The sequence below is a fragment of the Ursus maritimus genome, unplaced genomic scaffold, assembly GCF_017311325.1.
Source record: "Ursus maritimus isolate PB19 unplaced genomic scaffold, ASM1731132v1 scaffold_19, whole genome shotgun sequence".
Taxonomy (NCBI): domain Eukaryota; kingdom Metazoa; phylum Chordata; class Mammalia; order Carnivora; family Ursidae; genus Ursus; species Ursus maritimus.
This window is the reverse complement of record NW_024424341.1, coordinates 23222794-23245627: the sequence shown is the minus strand read 5'-3', so window position 1 is coordinate 23245627 and position 22834 is coordinate 23222794. Positions and strand designations below refer to the sequence as shown.

Here is a 22834-nt window from a genome sequence, read left to right as displayed (position 1 = left end):
ATCTCCAGACACTATACATTTGCAAAGAAGAGATGCCCAATAAATCTCATGTCCTTAGTTCCATCACGAATGGGTAACAGATAGGCTACCATTCAAGGTTTCACCCTTTGCAACAGGTATTAGTGGTAAAACAGACTTTAAAGCATAGATTCTCACATCTATTCTCAAAGTCATATATTAACATATTTCTAGTGACAACAACTATTAAAAAAAAAAAAAAGGCCCAACCACGTTATCATATGCCAATAAGCAATCCACGGTGACTTTTTTATTACTATCAGAGAAAGGAAGTTCCCAGATCTTCACTGCTTCAAGAACATAAAGATGAACTTACCATCATCTAAAGTGATGTCCTGCAGACCAATTGTTGAAAAGTTAGGTTCCTGCTCTTCAGGTTCAGGCTTAATGTTCACAGTTGCCTCATCAGGTGGAAATGAAGCTGGATCACACAAATTGTGACATATTAAGGATGAAGGTGCAGAAAGACCTCCCTGGCCAGTACTTTGTGCTTGAGTTGAGTGCTGTCCAGAATGCATTATGGTGGCTAGAGACGGTGATGAGGCAGTTCCTGAGCTAGGAGATTGGTAAGGCATAGGCTGTAGCTGAGGAGATGGTGGCCCAGAAAGTGGTGAACTAGCCAGGGGATGAGAGACTGCTGGGGAAGCGGTTGTAGCAGACCCCGAATGTGAAGGACCATATGTAATGGGCTGTAACTGAGGGGAAGGCTGGCCTGTGACCTGGTCAGCCCCTGGAGAAGAAAGAGATCTTTGTCCTGTGTTTGAACAATGGAATCCCATTGACTGCAGGTGAGGCAGGGTCTGCACCGAATGAGGTGTGTGGGCTAAGAGATGTCCTGTTGGGCCTGAATTTGAAGAATGAAAAGGTATGGATGATGGTGGCTGACAACCAAGATTTATTAAACTAGGAAGAGCTGCATCCTGTGGAAACAAAACTGGATCAAATTCTTGACTAGAGGCAGCATTAACTGGAAGACAAGTTGGTCCACTGTACACAACATTAGTTTGCATAGGCTGATAGGAAGACCCCACAGGAGGTGTTGATGTGACTTGAAAAGGCTGGTGCATAACTGAAGAAGGTATCATATGCTGTTCTTTACCAGCACTTTCATCCCTACACTGCAACTGTGGCAGATGAGATGAAGTTATCATGGATGCATATGTTTGCTGGATGGGACAAACCAAGCTTCTCTGTGCTGACAGTACACTGTCACGTGGGTGTCCTGTGTCTGAGGAAGGCCTCTGGGTCTGGGCAGGATGAGGAACAGACAATGCTGGAACTGAAGACAAGTCAACCTCTTCTTTGTGTTCTTGCTTCATCAAAACTAAAAAGAAAATGATCAGAGCAAACATTATTACATAATATATATAATGATTATGAAGAGCCTTCATTCTACACTACATAACTTAGCATGCATTCAAGCCAGGGGTTAAAAATTCAAACACCAGGGTGCCTGGGTGGCTTAATTGTTAAGCGTCTGCCTTCGGCTCACGTCATGATCCCAGGGTCATGGTATCAAGCCTCGCGTCGGGCTCCCTGCTAGGAGGGGAGCCTGCTTCTCCCTCTCCCCTGCCTGCTGCTACCCCTCCTTGTGCTCTGTCAAATAAATAAATAAAATCTTAAAAAAAAAAAATTCAAATACCTTCAGAGAAGGCAAATAATATAAAATATGTGAAGTCAGCAAGCAAAAGACAACAGGGAGTGGTTCTTGCTCTGAAAGAATTCAAGTTAAAAAAAACCAACAACACTGCACAGAACTCTATGAAGTGATGTGGAAAGATCTCTGATACGTTCCTAAGTAACAAAAAAAGTGAATTGCAGAACAATGTGTACATATCACAATTCCTGTAAAATATCATGTGTGTACACAGACATATGCATAATACATGTGCATATGTTTTTGCTCATACAGGTATGGATATCTCTGGAAAGGTGTCATGAAACTGGTAACTACTAGGTTTACTGCTGGGAATAGAAACTAGGTGACTAGGGGAGAAGAGCAAGAGCCAGATTTACTTTTTACTATGTAAGTTTTTGTGTCTTTTGAGTGTTTTCAACCAGGTATATACATTACCTATTCAAAAATAAATGATTTTTTAAAACCCCCAAAGCTCTATGGCCTAATAAAAGCCTTAAATCTGAGGGGTGCCTCGATGGCTCAGTCGGTTAAGCAGCTGCCTTCAGCTCAGGTCATGATCTCAGGGTCCTGAGATCGAGCCCCATATCAGCCTCCCTGCTCAGTAGGAATTCAGCTTCTAACTGTGGCTCCCCGATTGTCCTCTCTTGCTCATGCTCTCTCAAATAAATAAAATCTTAAAAGAAAAAAAAAGCCTTGAATTTGAGATCTCTGATCTGAAACCTACTGGTCACCAGGTTTTGCATGTTGCATTATACACCACACATCTAATCTAATCTAATATTCATAGAGCTTCTAGTTTACAATGGTCTTCACGTGTACCTCATCTGATCCTCAACCATCATCAGATACACATCACCAAGAGGAATAATGACGGATCAGAAAAAGTACTGGAATGCACAAAAAACCTGATAGAGCTAATAAACAAATTCGACAAAGTTGCAGGACACAAAATCATCATCTAGAAATCAGTCGTACTTCTATAAACTATCAATAAACAATCTGAAAAGGAAATTAAGAAAACAATTTCGTAAGTCAATCAGAGAAAGACAATTATCATATGATCTCACTGACATGTGGAATTTAAGAAACAAAACAGAGGATCATAGGGGAAGAAAGGAAAAAAATAAAACTAGATGAAATCAGAGAAGGAGACAAACCGTAAGAGACTCTTTTTTTTTTTTTTTAAAGATTTTATTTATTTATTTGACAGAGATAGAGACAGCCAGCGAGAGAGGGAATACAAGCAAGGGGAGTGGGAGAGGAAGAAGCAGGCTTCCAGTGGAGAAGCCTGATGTGGGGCTCGATCCCAGAACGCCTGGATCACGCCCTGAGCCGAAGGCAGACGCTTAATGACTGAGCCACCCAGGCGCCCCCCATAAGAGACTCTTAATAGCAGGAAACAAACAGGGTTGCTGGAGAGGAGGGGGTGGGGGATGGGGTAACTGGATGATGGACATTAAGGAGGGCACGTGATGTAATGAGCACTGGGTATTATATAAGAATGATGAATCACTGACCTCTACCGCTGAAACCAATACTACATTATATGTTAATTAACTGAATTTAAATTTTGAAAAATAAAAAATGAATGAGTCTGCCAAAAAAGAGAAAAAAAGAAAATTTCATTTACAGTAGCATCAAAAAATAAATCTGTTTCTTAAAGAACAAATTTGGCCAAGGTAGGCAAGACTTACACACTTAAAACCACAAAACACTGCTAAAGAAATGAAAGAAGACCTAAATACACGGAAAGATATCCCAGGTTCATGGACTGGATGACTTAATTAACTGTTAAGAACACAACACCTCCCCAAACAATTTTCAGATTCAATCCCAAAATCCCAGCAATGTTTTTTTGCAGAAACAGACCCATCCTAAAATTTATATGGAATTCCAAGGGCCCCCAAATAGTCAAAACAACCTTGAAAAAGTACAAGGACAGAAGACTCACACTCTGTAATTTCAAAACTTACTACAAAGCTATAGCAATCAAAACCATGTGATACTGGCCTAAGGACAGACATATAGACCAATGGACTAGAGCGACCAATGGACTAGAGAGACCAAAAACAAATGCTCTAATATATAGTCAACTGCTCTTCAAACAAGGGTACCAAGACCATTCACTGGGGAAAGAGCAGTCTCTTCAACAAACAGTACTGAGACAACTGGATATAATGTTCAAAATAATGAAGATGCAACCGTATCTGAAAATCATATACAAAAATTAACTCAAGAGGATCAAAGACCTAAACATAAGAGCAAAACTACAAAACTCCTAAAAGAAAACAAAGGGCAACAGCTTCATGACATTGTATTTGGCAATGGTCTATGAAGATGTAACAAACCTAGAGATGCCATGTGGTGAATGTGTGCCCAAGAGCTAAAGCCAACAGAAAAAAACAGCGTTAAGATGAAGAGAAAGCCTAAGACCACATTGCTTGAACTGAAGCATATATAAAGACAGCACTGAAGTTAATACTCCAGTTACATGGGCCAATAAATTTTTTTTTGTTAAGCTAGTTTGAAGTGAGTTTTTGTCATCTGCACCCCAAAATCCTAATTTACTTCAAAACAACCTTTACGAGGTAGGATTATTATTACCCCTGCCTTATAAATGAATATACTGAAGAGGAGATTAAAGACACTAAGATTTCACAGTAGTTAAGTGGCATCACAAGGACCTGAATCCAGGTTTTTCTGCCTTCGAGGTCCATGCCTTTTTTTTTTTTTAAAGACTTTATTTATTTGAGAGAGGGAGAGAGAGAGAGAATGTGCACAAACTGGGGGGAGGGGCAGAGGGAGAAGGAGAAGCAGACTCCCTACTGAGCAGGGAGCCCCATGCAGGGCTCAATCCCAGGACCCTGAGATTATGACCTGACCCAAAGGCTTAACTGACAGCCATCCAGGCGCCCCCAAAGTCCATGCTTTTAATCACTGTACTGTATTACCAAGCAGAGGTTATGAACACCAACCACTATCCTTTATCACATCAAAAAAGTAGCAAGTCCAAGATTTTAGATCAATCTACCTGTTGAAAGGACTGCTTCATGTAGAAATGAATGCATTTTATTTAAATGTTTATCAAAACAGAAAACCATCAGTTAACATTTTGTGTGTCCAAACAACGGATTTCATTGTTTGTCTTCGGAAATACTTCAGTCCACTTTTCTAAAAATTATATATTTTATCCTCCTATTAAAGTGCTGTAACTCCTTTAAAAATAATTTTCCTGGGGTGCCTGGTTGGCTCAGTCGGTTGAGTGTTACGACTCTTCATTTCTGATCTCAGGATCCTGGGATAGAGCCCTGAGCTCAGCCCTGCTTGTTCCTCTCCCTCCCCTCCCTGCTCTTGCTCTTGCTTGCTCTCTCTAAAGATAAATAAATTTTTTAAATCTTAAAAAAATAAAAATAATTTTCCTGAATTCACATCTCGTTGGCCCTTCTATGTTTATACTACTTAAACTAACATAATTAAAATTTTCATCATCTTCACTAAATTATAAGAACTTCATTTTATGTAAAAGAAAATAATAATGAGAACCACAAGTACAGTCAAACCTCATCTGACCATTCATCAAACCCCTGTCAAGTACAAGTGTCTTCACATAAGCATGGACTCAATCTAAGGATTAGAAAGCCCTCAGAGTTCGCTTATTGTAGAGTAGGTAATTAATGGAGCACTTGTTTGGGGGTGCGTTTGAGCTTGACATTTTCTCTAGTGTCCTAGCAAGAACAGAATGGGCTCATCATTCATCACTGTGTTGGTCTCTAAATCTGGCAAGCAGTAAGTGAGTCCACCCTTAACAAGATAACCCTTAAAACAGAGAAAGCGTATCACCAGTCTTCTTACTGCTTCTGCCCCAATGCTAACATTCCTAAACCAGGCCTCCATGCAATTTCTTTCTTTTTTTTTTTTTTTTTAATTTATTCGACAGAGATAGAGACAGCCAGCGAGAGAGGGAACACAAGCAGGGGGAGTGGGAGAGGAAGAAGCAGGCTCACAGCAGAGGAGCCTGACGTGGGGCTCGATCCCATAACGCCGGGATCACGCCCTGAGCCGAAGGCTGACGCTTAACCGCTGTGCCACCCAGGCGCCCCTCTCCATGCAATTTCTTATTCTCACTCAAGTATTTCAAGTACAGTTCACTGTGTCTAACAACTATTACCTCTCATGTCTTGATGTACTTACTTTTCTTCTGACTTTGGCACAACTAGAACTTTCTCCCTGTACTACTCGATTCTTTTTTCCTCTTCTACTTCAGCTTCTACTCTGGTCCCAGGAAAGCCACAGTAAATGCCATAGCTAGAGTGACATTTCCATACAAAGGAGGGAGAATACCCAAGAAAGCCTCTCATCTCTTACTTAATCCTGAATGGAGGTGGTAAGGCCCTTGGTTACATAAGTGGTTGGTTATCATGTACTAAAAAGGACACAAGGGGACAGAGAACTACAGCATAATATCCACTTTTCTTTTTTTAAAGATTTTACTTATTTATTTGAGTGAGAGCAAAAGCGAGAGAGATCACAGAAGGAGAGGGAGAAGCAGACTCGCTGCTGTGCAGCAAGCCTGATGCGGGGCTCGATCACAGGACCCTGGGATCACGACCTGAGCCGAAGGGAGATGCTTCACTGACTGAGCCACCCAGGCGCCCCAATATCCACCTTTTTTTGCATGATCCAATCCTTGTTTTTATGTGCACTCAGACTGGGAGTTCTGCTTTGCTAAATTGAGTATATTTCCACTTTGCCAAATCAACTATCACTTTTTGTCTATAAGGGATTAAGACTCCAATCTGACCAAATCTAAGAAGTCCTCTTTGCTGGTCTATGATTATTTATTCTTATTTGGAGGGAAATATAGTAAAAGAGAACTTCCAATAACTAGAATGAGTTGAATTTTAGAAACAGATTAACTCTACCTTTTGTGTTAAATACGCTCATTCTCAAGTTTAGAATGTTGATGGATGAAGGGATCCAGGGGGTGAAATAATCTACTGGTCTGGTGGTTTTCAAACCATTAAGAGACTCACTTCTCTTCTTCAAGTAATGGATGTGGAAGAGTAGCATCCAAAGAGTAGAAGCTCTCTGGATTCCTCCTCCAGTATAACCAGAGTACCCAAGCTAGATTTCATCCTTTTTATATATTGGCTTTTTGCCTAAGATTTTATTTGAAAAGTAAAACAATTTAAATAACCTGAAAACCATTGCTTTAGACTTACATCTTTTTTTTTTTAAATTTTATTTATTGATATGAGACAGAGAGATAACGAGCAGGGGTGGAAGGGCAGAGGGAGAAGGAGAAGCAGACTCCCCGCTGAGCAGGGAACCTCACATGGGGGTTGATCCCAGGACCCTGAGATCATGACCTGAGCCAAAGATAGGCGCTTAACTGACTGAGCCACCCAGGTGCCCCCCCCCTCTTTTAAGACTTATATCCTCATTTTATATAGATAATCAGTAGGTACAGTCTGTGGCAGAACTGAGACCTGATCTTCTGACCGTTAGGCAGGCTTTCTCTTCCAGGTGGAGAATGGAGAACCACAATCCAAGAGTCTGTCAACTACTTAGAGCACAGAATATATTTTCCCATAGATAAAAAAATTATACATGAAAGTCTGGCTCAAAACCCCATTATTCCAAAATCAGAGCTCAGATGGTACCTACCTCCAACACAAATAACTATTGCTAGGCCTCAGAGGGAGGTATATTCCCTCGAAAGCTTCAGGGATACTGGGATGGGAGAGAAGGCTCCCACATCAGAAGTTTTGAAGCTAGAGGCTGGGGAGAAATTCAGGCAGCACCACTAAGGGAAGGGCTCTGTGATTAGGGTAATTTGTAAATCATTCACATATACTGGGAATGTTATAAAGTAAACTGACTATGGGACAAATTATGCCAAATACAATTTCCAATTAAAAAAAAAGTTATTACATCTGAAACTAACATACTTTTGTATGTCAACTATACTTCAATAATAAAAAGTAAAACAAAAGAAAAAAACTCCAAACAGCCATTTGCAACTCATTATTCTTTCACTGGATATTGATACTGGTCAGATTCCTATTGCTAAGGGACTATCAAAATATAACAAATTGTCAAATCCTTTAATAAAAAACAAGCAACTTATGAATATCTAAAATTATTATTTTTTAATTTTTTAAAAAATATTTTATTTATTTGAGATAGAGAGCACAAGGGGGTGGAGAGGGGCAGAGGGAAAGGAAGAAACAGGCTCTCTGCTTATTAGCAGGGAGCCCAACACAGGGTTCAATTCCGCTTTATCCCAGAACCCTGGGATCATGACCTGAGTTGAAGGAAGACACTTAACCGACTGAGCCACCCAGGCACTGCTGAATATCTAAAATTTTCATAAGCGAAATTTAAAAAAGAATTGTCACAACAAATAAAAGGTGAAAATCTTTAATATAAATTCATACATATTAATAAGACAAATGTAACTCTAAGTATCACACACTAGAATATTAGAAGTTATTGAAAATCTGTAAAACTTTATTTGCTCATGAAGAAAAATGAAAATGTTGAGGTTACAAAATTAGTATACTGTATATATTTTGGTCCCATTTTTATTTTAAAATGTTGCACTATAAATGGATCAAAAGGATAAAGAAGGATAGAACGGTAGTTTCAGAGCAGAAGACAATTAGGGTGTTTGAAAATATTTTTTCAACTTGTCTCTTTTTTCCCTTTTCTTCCCCCAAAGATTTTATTTATTTGAGAGAGAGAACACGCGCTTGACCAGGGGAGGTGCAGAAGGAGAGGGACAAGCAGATTCTGTGCTGAGGGCGGAACTGATGCAGGTCTTGATCCCACGGCCTTGAGACTGTGACCTGAGGCGAAACCAACAGTCGGACGCCTAACCAACCGACTGAGCCACCCAGGCACCCCTCAACTTGCCTTTTTTAAAAAATAAATTCACAGTAATGTCTTTGCTTTTATAAAAATTTCATTCAAAATTTCATTTAAGAAAAAAATGAAAAAAGCCAAATGCTTCAAAGATAGTAATCAACCAGAACAAGGACTGCCCAAATACTTCAAAAAAAAAAAAAAAAGATTTTATTTATTCAGTTGAGAGAGAGAGAGACAGCACAAGTTGGGAGAGGGACAGAGGGTGAGAGGGGAAGGAGGGAGGGACAGAGGGGGAGAAGGAGAGAATCTATAGCTGACTGCACTGAGCACAGAGTCTGACCCAGGGCTCAGTTCCACAACCCTGAGATCATGACCTGAGCCAAAAGCATGAGAGGGACACTTAACCGACTGAGTCACCCAGGTGCCCCCAAACACTTCTTGAATCTATTCTTCTGTGTGTGCCACCTGATTTGTATATTGTCAATCATAAGGCCGGTGATGACAGCTGGTAGTCCAATCCAATATTCTTTCTGCACTCTGGGGCCCCACTATTTCCATTCTCATATATAATGCCCTCCAGGGTTCTAGCTTTATATTGTCCTCCCAACTCACGAACTGATAATGTAAAGGCACTATATGCTCTCCCTCCTCTTTGCCTGTTCAATTATACTGCTATGATGGTAACAATGAAAACCTCTCATCTGCTGACCCTCTTCTATTGCTTTTTTATTTTTAAACAATCCCAGAAGCCCTCTCCCTTCTTATTCAGTTTAGATTCTACAGTTTCCCATCTTCACAGCATTTGATAACATTTTTGGACTGTATGTCTTTATCACCGTGGAGGAACCCTACTATCCATTATTTTACCACCTACCCTAAAGAATCTGAATGCTGTTTAAGAAACTTACACAGCAGGGCGAATTAATATTTATAAGTTCATGAATATCAACACCAAAGGTGCCCTTTGATCATGCCTAGAATCCTATTATGTTTCTGTGGTAACTTACTCTCCCCTTTCTTTACAACAATTATTTCAAACTTGTCCACATTCTTCAAACTGCCAAATCACCCACACTTTCCTCTGCTCACAACAGAAGACTCCATGTTATTCTTTAAAGAAAAACAGTTGATGCTATCATATGGAAACTCCCTAACCTTTCTACTACTAAATGCACAAACGTGCCTAATATACATTCATCTTGTTCATCCTTACCTTCCCTCTCCTGTACCTTCTCCCAACTAGGGCCCATTCCAACTTTTATGTTTTAAATTTTATTCCTTCATACCTTTCTCGGAACCCTGATATTCCTTATTAGCATTAATGCTGTCTCCTCTATATATTCAAAACACTCTAACTATCTGAATCACCTTTTTAACATTTTTGGGCTTCTGCCATATAAATCTCACTTTCCACAGTTAGTAATTTGAGTAAAGACTAAATTGGTCATTGACACCTTATAAGAAGACAGAAGAAATATGGGGGAAATGATTTTTACTTTAAACTTTCTTATAACTGAATATATCTGACACATAACATTGTGTAAAAGTTAAGGTGTACAACATGTTAATTTGATACATGCATATATTGCAAGGAAAAGGATTTCTAAAGTCGGCTCCATGCCCAACGTGAGGACAGGACTCAACAACCCCAAGATCAAGAGCTGCAAGCGCTACTGACTGAGCCAGCTAGGTGCCCTGAAAGTGGTTTTTGAAATACAAATTTCATCATGTCACCTCTGTGAAAGCTCATTTCTTACAATTTCTTCTTCTTCTTCTTCTTCTTCTTTTTTTTTAAAGAGAGGATAGAGAGGGAGAGGGAGAGAGAGAATCTTAAGCAGGCTCCATGCCCTATGTGGAGCCCGATGTAGGGCTCGATCTCAAAACCCTGAGATCATGACCTGAACCAAAATCCAAGAGATGGACACTTAACTGACTGAGCCATCCAGGCACCCCTCTTTTTTTTTTTTAAAGATTTTATTTATTTATTTGAGAGAGAGAGCGAGAGAACAGGGGGAGGAGCAGAGGGAGAGGGAGAAGCAGACTCCATGTTGAGCACAGAGCCCAATGCAGGGCTCGATCCCATGACCCTAAGATCATGACCTGTGCTGAAATCAAGAGCCAGACACTTAACCAACTGAGGCTCTTTTAACACTCCATTATCCAACCAACCACAAGACCTTTGCATATGTTGCTGCCTTTATCTGGAATGTTCTCCCTCACTTTATCATAAAGACAGTTATTAACAATATAGACTCTGTGGTGCCTGGGTGGCTCAGTTGTTAAGCGTCTGCCTTCAGCTCGGGTCATGATCCCAAGGTCCTGGGATCGAGCCCCACATTGGACTCCCTGCACAGTGCGGAGTCTGCTTCTCCCCTCTCCTTCTGCCTGCCACTCCCCCTGCTTGTGCTCTGTCAAATAAATAAATAAAATCTTAAAAAAACAAAACAATATAGACTCTATAGCCAGATTGCCTGGATTCAAATCTCACCTCTGCCACTTATTAGCTATGTGACCTTGGTTCACTCATTTGCAAAAAGGAGAGGGAAATATTACCTATTTTATAGGATTATGAGAGGATAAATTAGTTATTATGTATAAACTGCTTAGAAGAGCAGCAAGCACACACTAAATGCTCTATATGCCTGCTAAATAACTGAACAAACCTGAGATGTACCCTAGCATAACAGTTAGGTGCCCAGACTCTGGAACCAGATTGCCTATGCATGATGTTTGGCTCTAAGATTTAACTGCTGTGAGACCCTGGGCATATTACTTAGCTACTCAGTTTCTTCATCTGTGAAACAAGATAATAACCTATCTTGTAGGTCTATTATAAGGATCAAAAGAATAAATACAGAAAGGGCTTAGAACAGTACCATATATGTATGTATGTATACACACACACACTATAGATATATATATATATACATGTCCATAAACTATTATTATTTTCCAGTTATCATCTCAAGTATTACTTTTACATAAGAGCCTTTTCTCAACCAGTTAGCCTAGGCAAGGGTCCCTCTGTTATTTTCACCTATAGCATTGTGTCCCTCTCCTTCAGAGTCCTTACTGCAGTTTCTAATTACAAATTTGTTAGTAACTAATTTATTTAGTGATTCATTAGCTTCTGTTTGTCCCACTAGATTATAAGTTCCATGATAAAGGAACTGAGATAAGTTTTGCCCACTTGGTAGGCACCCTCAAATACTTAATTAATATTGAAATGGCTAACCAAAATCTTTCAGAATGTTTGTATTCTATTTGAAAACGATATGAAATATTTAATTACCGAGTAATGTATTAACATGATCAAGTAAATAATATTACTTGAGAATATAAATAGCCTTTAAAGGCTAAAAGTGAAATATAGTGAGGCTTTAAAGAATATGAATGACAAATGATCATTAATAACCAGTACCCTTTCAAATTTAAGTGTTCATTTTTTTCTTTTACCATGAACCATTTAAAAGTTTTTGCTTAAAAAATTGGGGCGCCTGGGTGGCACAGCGGTTAAGCGTCTGCCTTCGGCTCAGGGAGTGATCCCGGCGTTATGGGATCGAGCCCCACATCAGGCTCCTCCGCTATGAGCCTGCTTCTTCCTCTCCCTCTCCCCCTGCTTGTGTTCCCTCTCTCGCTGGCTGTCTCTATCTCTATCGAATAAATAGATAAAATCTTAAAAAAAAAAAAAAAGTTTTTGCAAGAGGGGGTGCCTGGGTGGCTTAGTCGGTTGGGCATTCAACTCTTGATTTTGGTTCACGATCTCAGGTTGTAGGATTGAGCCCTGTGTCAAGCTCTGAACTCAGTGGGGAGTCTGCTTGAGATTCTCTCTTTCTCTCTAAAATAAATGAATAAATCTTAAAGAAAAATAAAAGTTTTTGCAAGAACAAGTTTTGAAGAGTAAAGTACATTATGATTTTTTATTATCATATGCTCTGGTGATTAATACAGTGCCTAAAACAGAGAAGGCCTCTATAAAGATTTGTTCTCTGAGTATGTAAACATTGGCATGATTACTGCATATAATATTTATATGTCACAACCAAGACCTGGAAAGTTATAGCATTTGAACTACTGCAGAAAACAGAATGGAAGCCTCCTTTATTAGGGTGCATCTATAAAACCAGAAACTCTGGCAACAACTTTACATCCCCCACAGCCCACAGTATGCTACAGTCACTACTTGCTAAATGAAAATCTAATGGGAGATCTTTCATTTGATTGGAAATGGTTGACGTGAACACACTACCTTCTTGCAGTGCTAAGGACACAAGGGGCATTCACACATATTCACAAATACCTGCCCTTATGGTAGTGCAGGTGATTTCCAGGAGCTACTGAAAAACAGACTTAAAATCTACATTCAATCTTCTAATTTCCTTGTGATAAATAACTACAAAATAACAACTAATATCACATCTAATATTTAAAGTCAACACAAACTTGACAGATGGGCATATGTTGGGATTTTTATTGATTATAAGCACTCTACCTTAAACATTCCCATATAGGTTTCATTGAACAACTTTTTATTCATTATGAAAGCAAGCTCTATAGTAAACCATCACAACTTCCCATACCTGGTGTGTAAGTAAAACGTTGAGACTGGCTTTTTTTCCTCTTGCCATTGCAAAGATAAAAGTGCACCTGCACTGCAGCTGTAACTGCTGGGTTATGATATGGAGGAACTTCAAGGACAATGTGAGCCTAAGGAGCATGGAAAGCAAGATTGTGTTACACTCAGAACTAAAAATGAAATGCACCTGCTAAACTCAGCACGACTCATGAGTCTTCACTACCCAGTCTCTCCCATCACAGATCATTATGTACATCAATTGGTCATGTAAGACATCTGGAGATTTACTCTCTGAAACTCTAACTCAACAGATAAACTCTTTAAAGTAAACCACTAAAGGAGAAATTACCTTTTAGTCATCCAACTGGGTTTCTAGTTGTAGCAGAAATAAAAACAGTCTGATATACTATGTAGTGAGATACTCTGCACTACTGAATATTACATGTTACTATTGATCTTAAGTGGAAGGCTGTTCTGGTTTTTAATAAAGTTTAATATTTTTGAGTTGTGTTATAGTTTAGATTTCTTATCTTAAATTTCATATTCAAAATGTTCTAAACTGGCAATATACAAAACTTGTTCCCACATAAAAAAATAGTTTTACACAAGCAGAGTGAAAACTGTTAGCCCCAAACCAATTGCAATCCTTAATCTAATTTCTCCAGGTCTCTGGACAGCACTGTGCACGGTGTTATTCTCTACCCCACAGAAGATTCTGTCACCATTCCAACCAGGATGAAGAGACCACAGCATTCAGTGCTTAATCCTGGAAGGCTTAATGCTGAAAAGATGCAAATATCATGCTAAATACACAAACCCACGAGGGCTTGTTCTCCCCCTATTTTTTGCCCATTATATATGTTCTTCACTGAATTTATTTGATTTCTTCACTGAATTCAGAGAAATAAATTAATGATAACATCAGTAAGAACCTTCTAATAAAAGGGAAAGACACCAATTGTTTATCTACCCTAAATTTACTTTTAGTGTCAGGAAAGTACTTATCTCTTGTCCAAATTTCTAAAAATTCAAATTAACTTTTCTTTCCCTCAATAGATAAAAGACTCCTCATCTGTAACACAAAGTATCATTATCCAATTTTGTCATCATGCTTCTTAAGTATTTCTAAAGAAATAAAGTAAATTTCTTACCCCTTGACATTTTTCCCTGATTATTTTCCCTTCTACCTCCCACTGAGGTCGTCCATCTATTGAAAGAAACAATTTACAGTTAAAAGTAATTCAAGTCAGGAAGTATATAAACAAAATATAATGTACTTAGCATCATAAGCTTATTGGAAAAGGGAATCTTTTCCTCACTGACTTCTATTATGAAAATAAAATATGTACCCATGAGAAAAAATGGGGAGAAATATCTTGGGCTACCTGCGTTAGCAGGCCCCCCAGTTTATTCTATCAAGTGATGTTTGAATATCCTCTGAGAGCACCTCCACCAAGCGGTAGTCAATTTCTGCTTGTATACCTTAGGTAATGGGGAACTCACTCCCTCACCAAGTAACCCATTTTATCTCTGGATAGTCATTGCTGCTGGAAAGCTCTTCAGGATAGATGAAATCTGCCTCTTTATAGTATCCCATTACTGGTTTAAGAACTACTCCTTGCAGCCCACCAATTCAAAAAATGTTGAGTGGTTCTCTGCAAGACAGTATTCTAGATGTTTAAAAACAGCTATGTTTGCATGTGTCTCTTCTTCCGTTGGCGAGCAACCCCAGTTCTGCATCTAACTCTTACACAGTATTTTAGCCTTCCCGCCCACTCTTCTTTGAACATTCCTCCAGTGTAACCATCTCCCTTCAAATGTACCAAGCGCAGAACTGAACAGCCCAGGTGGGAAATGACCCAGCATGGTAGAGAGTGACTAAGGCTCTTGCCACGCTATGTCTGTTAATAGAAGTTTTCTGGGGCAACTGTACCATACTGACTTACACTTAGTGTGCAGTCAGCAAGTTACCCTCAGTCCACTACACTTCCTACCACCAAGTTCAAACTCCTACACTGCACTTACGTGTCCCCCCCTCCCCGCCCCGCCCCTTATTAGGTTAATTTCTCCCCACTAGACTTGGATTGCTTCGCTTGCCAAGATCTTCTTAGACACTGATGGTCTTTGAATATATTTGCTAGGCTTTCCAGATTTGTGTCACCCAAAGATCTGGCCAGCACATTTTCTGTCTCTTCATCTTAACTGAGCTGTTCACCTGGGGAGAACCCCAACTGCTACTAAAGGTCTCACTCCAGTCTGACGTGCAATATTCCAAAACATCCTTTTTTAAGTGACGGGCATTTTCTCATTTACTAAACCATACAAGTATCTTCACAGTTAGCATCACTTCTTCATCTGGTCTGTGAGGATATCAGAAAAGGCTCAATCAAACACCTTCTAAATTGTGACTATCATTTTCCAGTCCAATAACTAGATAATGGCTACCCTTGTGCACAAGAGACACTACGGACAAATGCTATGCCTACACAGAAATACAGCTCAGTTCAACATTTGCTGGGTCCTGACGTGACAGGCACTTTGGGTTACTGAGATAATGACGACAGAATACTCTTACCTTCAGTCTGTGGATGAAAGGCAAATACAAACAGTTCGTTATAATAAAATGTGGTGGCTACAGTAACTAATAAAGGTGCATTCTAGATATGCCAAGAGAACAGAAGTCAGGGTCCTTAACCTAGTCTTTGGGTAAGGGTATGAGACAAGGAGGGTTTCCTGAGCAGAACTCAAGTGATGGGGGAGTGGGGTGGGTAGAGGTCTAGGTAGAGCGCACGAGCAAAGCCAAGATGGCAAGAAACTACATGATACAGGGAACCATTAGCGGCTATGTTGGTGGGATATAAAGTATGAGGCAGGGAGCAGGTAAGAAATGAGGCTGGAAAGAAAGGCAATAGACTGTGACCTAAATGCCATGTGAAGGGGCCCAAAAAATGAAGGGATTACTGATGGCACTTTCAGAATGGGAGTTACATATTCACAGCTGCAATCTCATCTGAAACCAGTAATTGCTGCCATTTAACATGATTCAATTTAAATCAAAAGTGCTCAAAAATAAAGCTCCGGGTTAAATGAATTCTATAACGAAACTGCCCCACACACATACATATTTATTATATTCAGGCACAAATGAATTTTTATAATGGAAAGGAAAGGGATAGCTCTGAAATACTATCTCTTCCTTATGCTTCTTTTGCTTAAAATATTGATGCTGCAGAAGGACTTCCCTTGACCACCTGATACAAAAAGTTCAATATTCAGTTACTACCACTTTACCCTCTTAATTCATAGTACTTTTATCTAGAATTATCTGTTCACTTGTTTATTGTCTGCTTCCCCAAGAGAATGTAGACCATCAAAGCAAGCAACCTGAAGATTTTATTCACCATTATATTCCCAACGCCTAGACTCGTGTCTGTCATGTAACCGCTGCTTCATAAATAACTGATGAATTAATAAATTGTGAAACAACTGATACTTTTTGAAGACAGGCAGGTATGGGTCAGGATCAAAGGAAGTAAGTTTTTAAGGGACACACACATGGAAAAATATGGTTTCTAGCCGAAGAATGGGAAGACATGATATCATAAATCAAGTTGGGGGACCCAGTGAGATGAACTGGTTTGTTAAGCCTCACATGTTTTTATATTTTAGTATCAGTGGGCCATTTATGCAATATTCAGTGGGTACTTTAAAGCACACGTTAGAAGTTTAAAAGAAATAATGTGGCTACAGGTAAGAGATATGATGGCTGATGAAATTTCCTAGAACGAAGGAATATAATGAAAAGAAAGCTAAACCACAGAACCTTGGGAAACATCTATATTTAAGGGCCAGATAACAAAAGATGAGTGGGGACAGTTAAAAATGTGCAAGAACCAGCTAAGTACAATCACACAAAGGCCAAGAAAGAAAAGACTGTCAAGGAGGAGAGTAGGTAGCTGGCTGTCAAAGTTTTAGGTTATGTTTCAATACAAAAGATAAAAGAGTAAGTAGCAGGTAAGGAAATGAAGATAGATGACATTACTTGAGAGGTTGGATGATAAATGAAAGAGAAATAAAATGAGAGCTTATGAGGATGACAGAGTCAAGGGAACAGAATGGTTTAATATGAAAAGATTCAAACTTATTTAAACCCCATGAAAAAGTATTCAGTGGAAAAAGAGGTACTAAAATCATAAGAGGCAATGAAGGTAATGTATAGCCTTAAATACTTAAGTTTTAAAAAGATGAAAGGATGGGGGCGCCTGGGTGGCACAGTCGTTAAGCGACTGCCTTCAGCTCAGGGCGTGATCCCGGCGTTACAGGATCGAGCCCCACATCAGGCTCCTCCGCTATGAGCCTGCTTCTTCCTCTCCCACTCCCCCTGCTTGTGTTCCCTCTCTCGCTGGCTGTCTCTATCTCTGTCAAATAAATAAATCTTTAAAAAAAAAAGATGAAAGGATGAAAAATGAATGAGATTACCATTTAAATTAAGAAAAAGAAACATATGAAGCCAAAAAAAAGTGAGAAGAAAAAAAATACAGAAACGAGGGAAACAGAAAACAAATACCCAAATGAAAAGTACTCTGGAAACACTGACTAAAAAAACAGAGATGGCACAAATAAATAAGAGCAGGAATACATTTTTTAAAAGGGATATAATTCCAAATGCAGAAATACAGTATTATAATCAAATTAATGTCAACAAGTTTGAAAACTTGAGTGAAATAAATAAAATCCTTGTGTGAAATAATAGGGAAAATATATATTGCTCTCTGCCTCTGGTTCCTGGGATAAAACTCCTAAAATTCTTTAATATATTCTTTTAAAGATTTTATTTATTAGAGAGAGAGAGAGAGAAAGCTCAAGCTCACAAGCAGAGGGAGTGGCAGGCAGAGGGAGAAGCAGGCTCCCCGCTGAGCAAGGAGCCTGACGTGGAAGTAGATCCCAGCACCCCGGGATCATGACCTGAGCGGAAGGCAGATGCTTAATCAACTGAACCAGCCAGGTGTCCAAAGCTCCTAAAATTCTTATAATTTCTTAAGTGATAGGAAGAGCACAAAGAGTACCTTTTGTTCTTATATTTGGTCTTTGACCCCAGTTCCTGACACAGAGGTCTTAAATCCCTTAGAATTTCCTGGGTGATAACAACTATCTCTTGTTTTAAGGAGGTGACTCTTGGTAGGCTCCTGGATGGAGGCTGATCATCAAAAAGACCAAGCCATGATTAGAAGCTTGGAACTTTAGTCCCACCTTTGTTCTCCAGGGAGGGGAGAGGGGCTGGAAATGGAATAATCAATCAAGCCTGTGTAGTAAAGCCTCCATAAAAATTCTAAATAATTGCAGAGTTTGGGGGAGCTTCTGGGTTGTCAAACACACAGAGGTGTCTGGGATAGTGGCATGTCCATAGAGGATACAGAAGCTCTGCACCCCTTCCCATATATCTTACTCCATGTTCTTCCACCTGGATGTTCATCTGTATCCTTTATGATATCCTTTATTATATAATAAACTGTTAAATTTAAGTAAGTGTTGCCCTGAGTTCTGCTCTACCAAATGATCAAATCCAAGACGGTAGTCATGGGAACCTCTGATCTGTAGCCAAGTCAGACAGAAGTTGTGGGCACCTGGGCACCTACTACTTTGGACTGGCATTTGAAGTGGGGGGCAGTCTTATGAGACTGAGCCCTTAACCTGTGGTCTGCGCTAACTCTAGTTACTGTCAGAATTGAATTTGATTAAGAACATCCAGTTCATGTCAAAGAATTGGTTGATATATGGGAAACCCACACATCTGGAGTCACAAGTTTTATGAGTGTGGTAACAATGTGAGAGTAAAGGAGAAACAGACTGAGGGTTGTTTTTTTTTTAACCCAGAAAAATATAAATCATAAAAACTAACTCAAGAAGAAATAAACTTAAATGGTCCCTATACCCATGAATAGAATTACAGCAGAAATTAATAGTCCCACAAAGCCCCCAGCCCAGAAGGTTTCAGAAATGAGCTCAGCTACATGTTCAAAGGAAGGTGAAATTACATGACACACACTTGGGGAGTGGGAAAAAGTGAGGTACTTCCCCAACTCACTCTGATATCCAGAATACATAAACAATCTTGCAAGGCAGTAAGAAAATGAAAACTGACTCAATGGGGAAAAATGGGCAAAAAACACCAACAGATATTACACAAAAAAGGATAGATGAATGACCCATAATACCCCCAATAAAGGTCAGGTAAATTCAAATCCAAAGTCCAAGATACCATTTTATACTACCGGATTAACAAACTTTAAGAATTATGACGTTCTTGGGGCGCCTGGGTGGCACAGCGGTTAAGCATCTGCCTTCAGCTCAGGGCGTGATCCTAGCGTTATGGGATCGAGCCCCACATCGGGCTCTTCCACTATGAGCCTGCTTCTTCCTCTCCCCCTCCCCCTGCTTGTGTTCCCTCTCTCACTGGCTATTTCTATCTCTGTCAAATAAATAAATAAAATCTTTAAAAAAAAAAAAAAAAAGAATTATGACGTTCTTACCTATGACCACCAGGTGATAAGAACTAAAATGTTCATAGCAACACTGTTAGCTATTGTTTGGTAATGCCAAAAACTGGATACAGCCCAAATATCCAGTGAGAAAACAGATCATAAACTGTGGCATGTTTATACAGTAAAATTATATAGAAGTGAAAGTGAAAGAACTTCTATTACATGGATCAATCTTAAAACATTTATGTTGACCTCTGAAAAAAGCAATTTTCAGAAGAATACATGCAACGTTATACATAGTCCAAAATCAGAGAAAACACTAAAACTATAAAGAAAATCATGGATTGATTTAGGAGTAGGATCCGTTTGGGAAGGGGCTTCAAGAGGCCTTCAGAGATAAATGTCTTACTTCTTTTTTTTTTTTTTTTTAAAGATTTTATTTATTTATTTAACAGAGACAGAGACAGCCAGCGAGAGAAGGAACACAAGCAGGGGGAGTGGGAGAGGAAGAAGCAGGCTCATAGCGGAGGAGCCTGATGTGGGGCTCGATCCCACAACGCCGGGATCACGCCCTGAGCCGAAGGCAAACGCTTAACTGCTGTGCCACCCGGGCGCCCCTAAATGTCTTACTTCTTAAACTGGGTAGCAGGTATGAGTATCTGTTATATTCTTCTTATAAAAAGGTATTTCACAATTTTAAAAATGCTTAAACAAATGAGAAGGAATAATCGATAGAAAATGTTTTGTTTTTTCGTGCACTTCCACCACCCTGCAGGGTCCTGGGACACTGTGTGAGATGAGGCAGGTACTGGTTTTTTATTTTTTGCAGAGGTGGTCCCTGTCCTCTAGGAGCTTATATATGCTCAAGAATGGCTAAATCAAACATCCTGATAGTCTCGGGATTCTTCTACATTTCTGAAACTGAAGATATAATTTATATATTTATACATAAAATTCACCCTTTTAAAGTATTTTAAAGTATAAAATTGAGAGGTTTTTAGTATGTTCACGGAGATGTACAACCATCATCAATATCGAAATTTCAGAAACCCTGTCCCCATTAACAGTCACTCCCCTCCCTCCAACCAGTGGCAACCACTAATCTACTTTCTGTTTCTATGGATTGCTGATTTGGGACATTGTGTGCTGACTCCCTCCACTTAGCATATTTTTAAGATTCATTCATGTTGTGTTACGAATCAGTACTTTATTCTTTTTTTATGGCTGATTACTATCCCACTGTATGGACAGACCCCAGTTTGTTTATCCATCTAACAGCAGATGTTCATTTGGGCTGTTCCCATTTTTTGGCTATTATCAATAATGTGGCTTTAAGTATTTTATCTAAGTTTCTGTGCAACATACTATCAATTCTCTTGAGTATATGTATACATAGGAGTAGAAATACTAGGGCTTCTTTGAATTTTGAGACATCCTTAATGAGAATTCAATATTTATATGAAAATCTAAGCAATGTATGGCTTACAAAAAAAAAATCTGTGTAAATGATGTCTGTAGCTTTAGGAAAACTATTTTGTGATTAATGTTAGTGAAACATCTGAAGAATTTATTTTACCACCTCTACCCCTTATTTTGAGGTCAACCAACTCAAATCTTATTTACCTTGTCCTTTTTCAAGAAAAATGATTTTGGATTCTGGAAGGAAATTAGATCCAGTCACAATCATTTCATGACCTCCATTTACAGAACAACTGTTGATACTGTACTTCTCAATATGAGGAAGTTCTTGAGCAGACCGCTGAGCTGTTTTTTTTTTTAAGAGTTCAGAAGAAACAAAATATTAGTTTACAATACTCCATACATAAATGATAAATTCAAGCTATACAATAAAATAAAGAGAAGCAATCTCTGGGCTTTTAAAGTTTGAGACAATGGTAGCAATATCCACTATTAGTAAGAAAACAAAACAGATTTATTAGATTTGTGTGATTTCTACATAATTTTTGTATAACTATAAAGAAACGAATAAAGAAAAATGAATCAATGCCTGCAAATTCATATTGACTTCAAAACATTAATTTCATCCACTTTTCTCCTTTTAGCTTATGTCTTCAATATATTTCTTCCCTACAACTGTTAAATTGATAAATCTAATGTAACTATAAAAAGCAAATTAATCCAAACATATGTAATTATATTGTATACAATTAAAAGAAGACAAGTTTCTAAAGGACAAACACAAATTAGCTCTTTCCTCTAGAAAGTATCTAGATCATCACTGAGACAACAGGATTCCATTCTGGGCAATTTTCTAAATAACTGAAGCACACATGAAGTACATAACTGAATTTTTAAAAATGGAAGTAAAGTTTCTACAGTGTACTACACTCTTCCTTCCCAAGGTATGTGAACATAATTTTTCTTAATGCCTTAAGGTCAGTCTTTATTTATTTATTTTTTTAAAAGATTTTATTTATTTATTTGACAGAGAGAGACAGCCAGCGAGAGAGGGAACACAAGCAGGGGGAGTGGGAGAGGAAGAAGCAGGCTCCTAGTGGAGGAGCCTGACGTGGGGCTCGATCCCGTAACGCTGGGATCACGCCCTGAGCCGAAGGCAGACGCTTAACCGCTGTGCCACCCAGGTGCCCCTTAAGGTCAGTCTTTAAATGATCTACTTTTATAAACAGTGACCTTGGTCACGTTTCTCTGATTTTGACTGATTTCAAGTTGTTATATTTTGTGAGATCCTATTTCTGAGTTTCTTTTCTCTGTTTTTTAACTGCCTGAGCTTTAAGCTACAGATTACACCTTCTTTTGATTGCTTAGGTTCTCTAAGGGTTTCTTATTGCCAAAGGCCTAATTAGGTTTCTCTCTGGATTAAAACAAACAAAAAAAGTATGGATTATGTGCTCTTCTTCACAGCTGGAAAACTGGTCTACTTTTAGTTCTACTTCGTGGGTGGAAAGTTAGCGGCTTTGAGGGTCAACTGTGTTTTGTTTGGCTAGAACAATATTTTAAAGAAATTTAAACTCGAATGTCTTTATGAAGCACACATTCCCAGTTCACTATTGCCTCTCCTAAGTATATTTAATACCAAGCCACAAAATGTATGCGAATTGGGATCACTGTACCATTCAAAGAGAATGTTAAAACTGACCCTTTTTATAGGAGATGGGTCTGGGATTTAGGATCAACTACCACTTGGAAAGTATTGAGCACTAATCTCAATCTCAGAAAATACTTCTGTTTCAAATGGCTCAGAGAGAAGGAGAGTGAAAACAAGCACTG

At 38.9% G+C, this 22834-nt stretch overlaps 1 protein-coding gene across 4 annotated transcripts in view; it reads right to left on the bottom strand.

The window, feature by feature from the left end:
• NFATC3 (nuclear factor of activated T cells 3) overlaps window positions 1–22834 on the bottom strand; it is a 121552-nt gene that overhangs the window by 26497 nt on the left and 72221 nt on the right. For 3 of the 4 annotated variants that reach the window (XM_040633490.1, XM_040633491.1, XM_008702545.2), the window contains exons 6-9: window positions 21209–21349; window positions 14255–14310; window positions 13108–13234; window positions 335–1342 (exon numbers count right to left, since the gene is read on the bottom strand). In XM_040633490.1, coding sequence (XP_040489424.1) covers window positions 335–1342; window positions 13108–13234; window positions 14255–14310; window positions 21209–21349 — 1332 coding nt within the window. The remainder of the gene's footprint in view (window positions 1–334; window positions 1343–13107; window positions 13235–14254; window positions 14311–21208; window positions 21350–22834) is intronic. The other variant, XM_040633492.1, reaches the window with a different exon arrangement.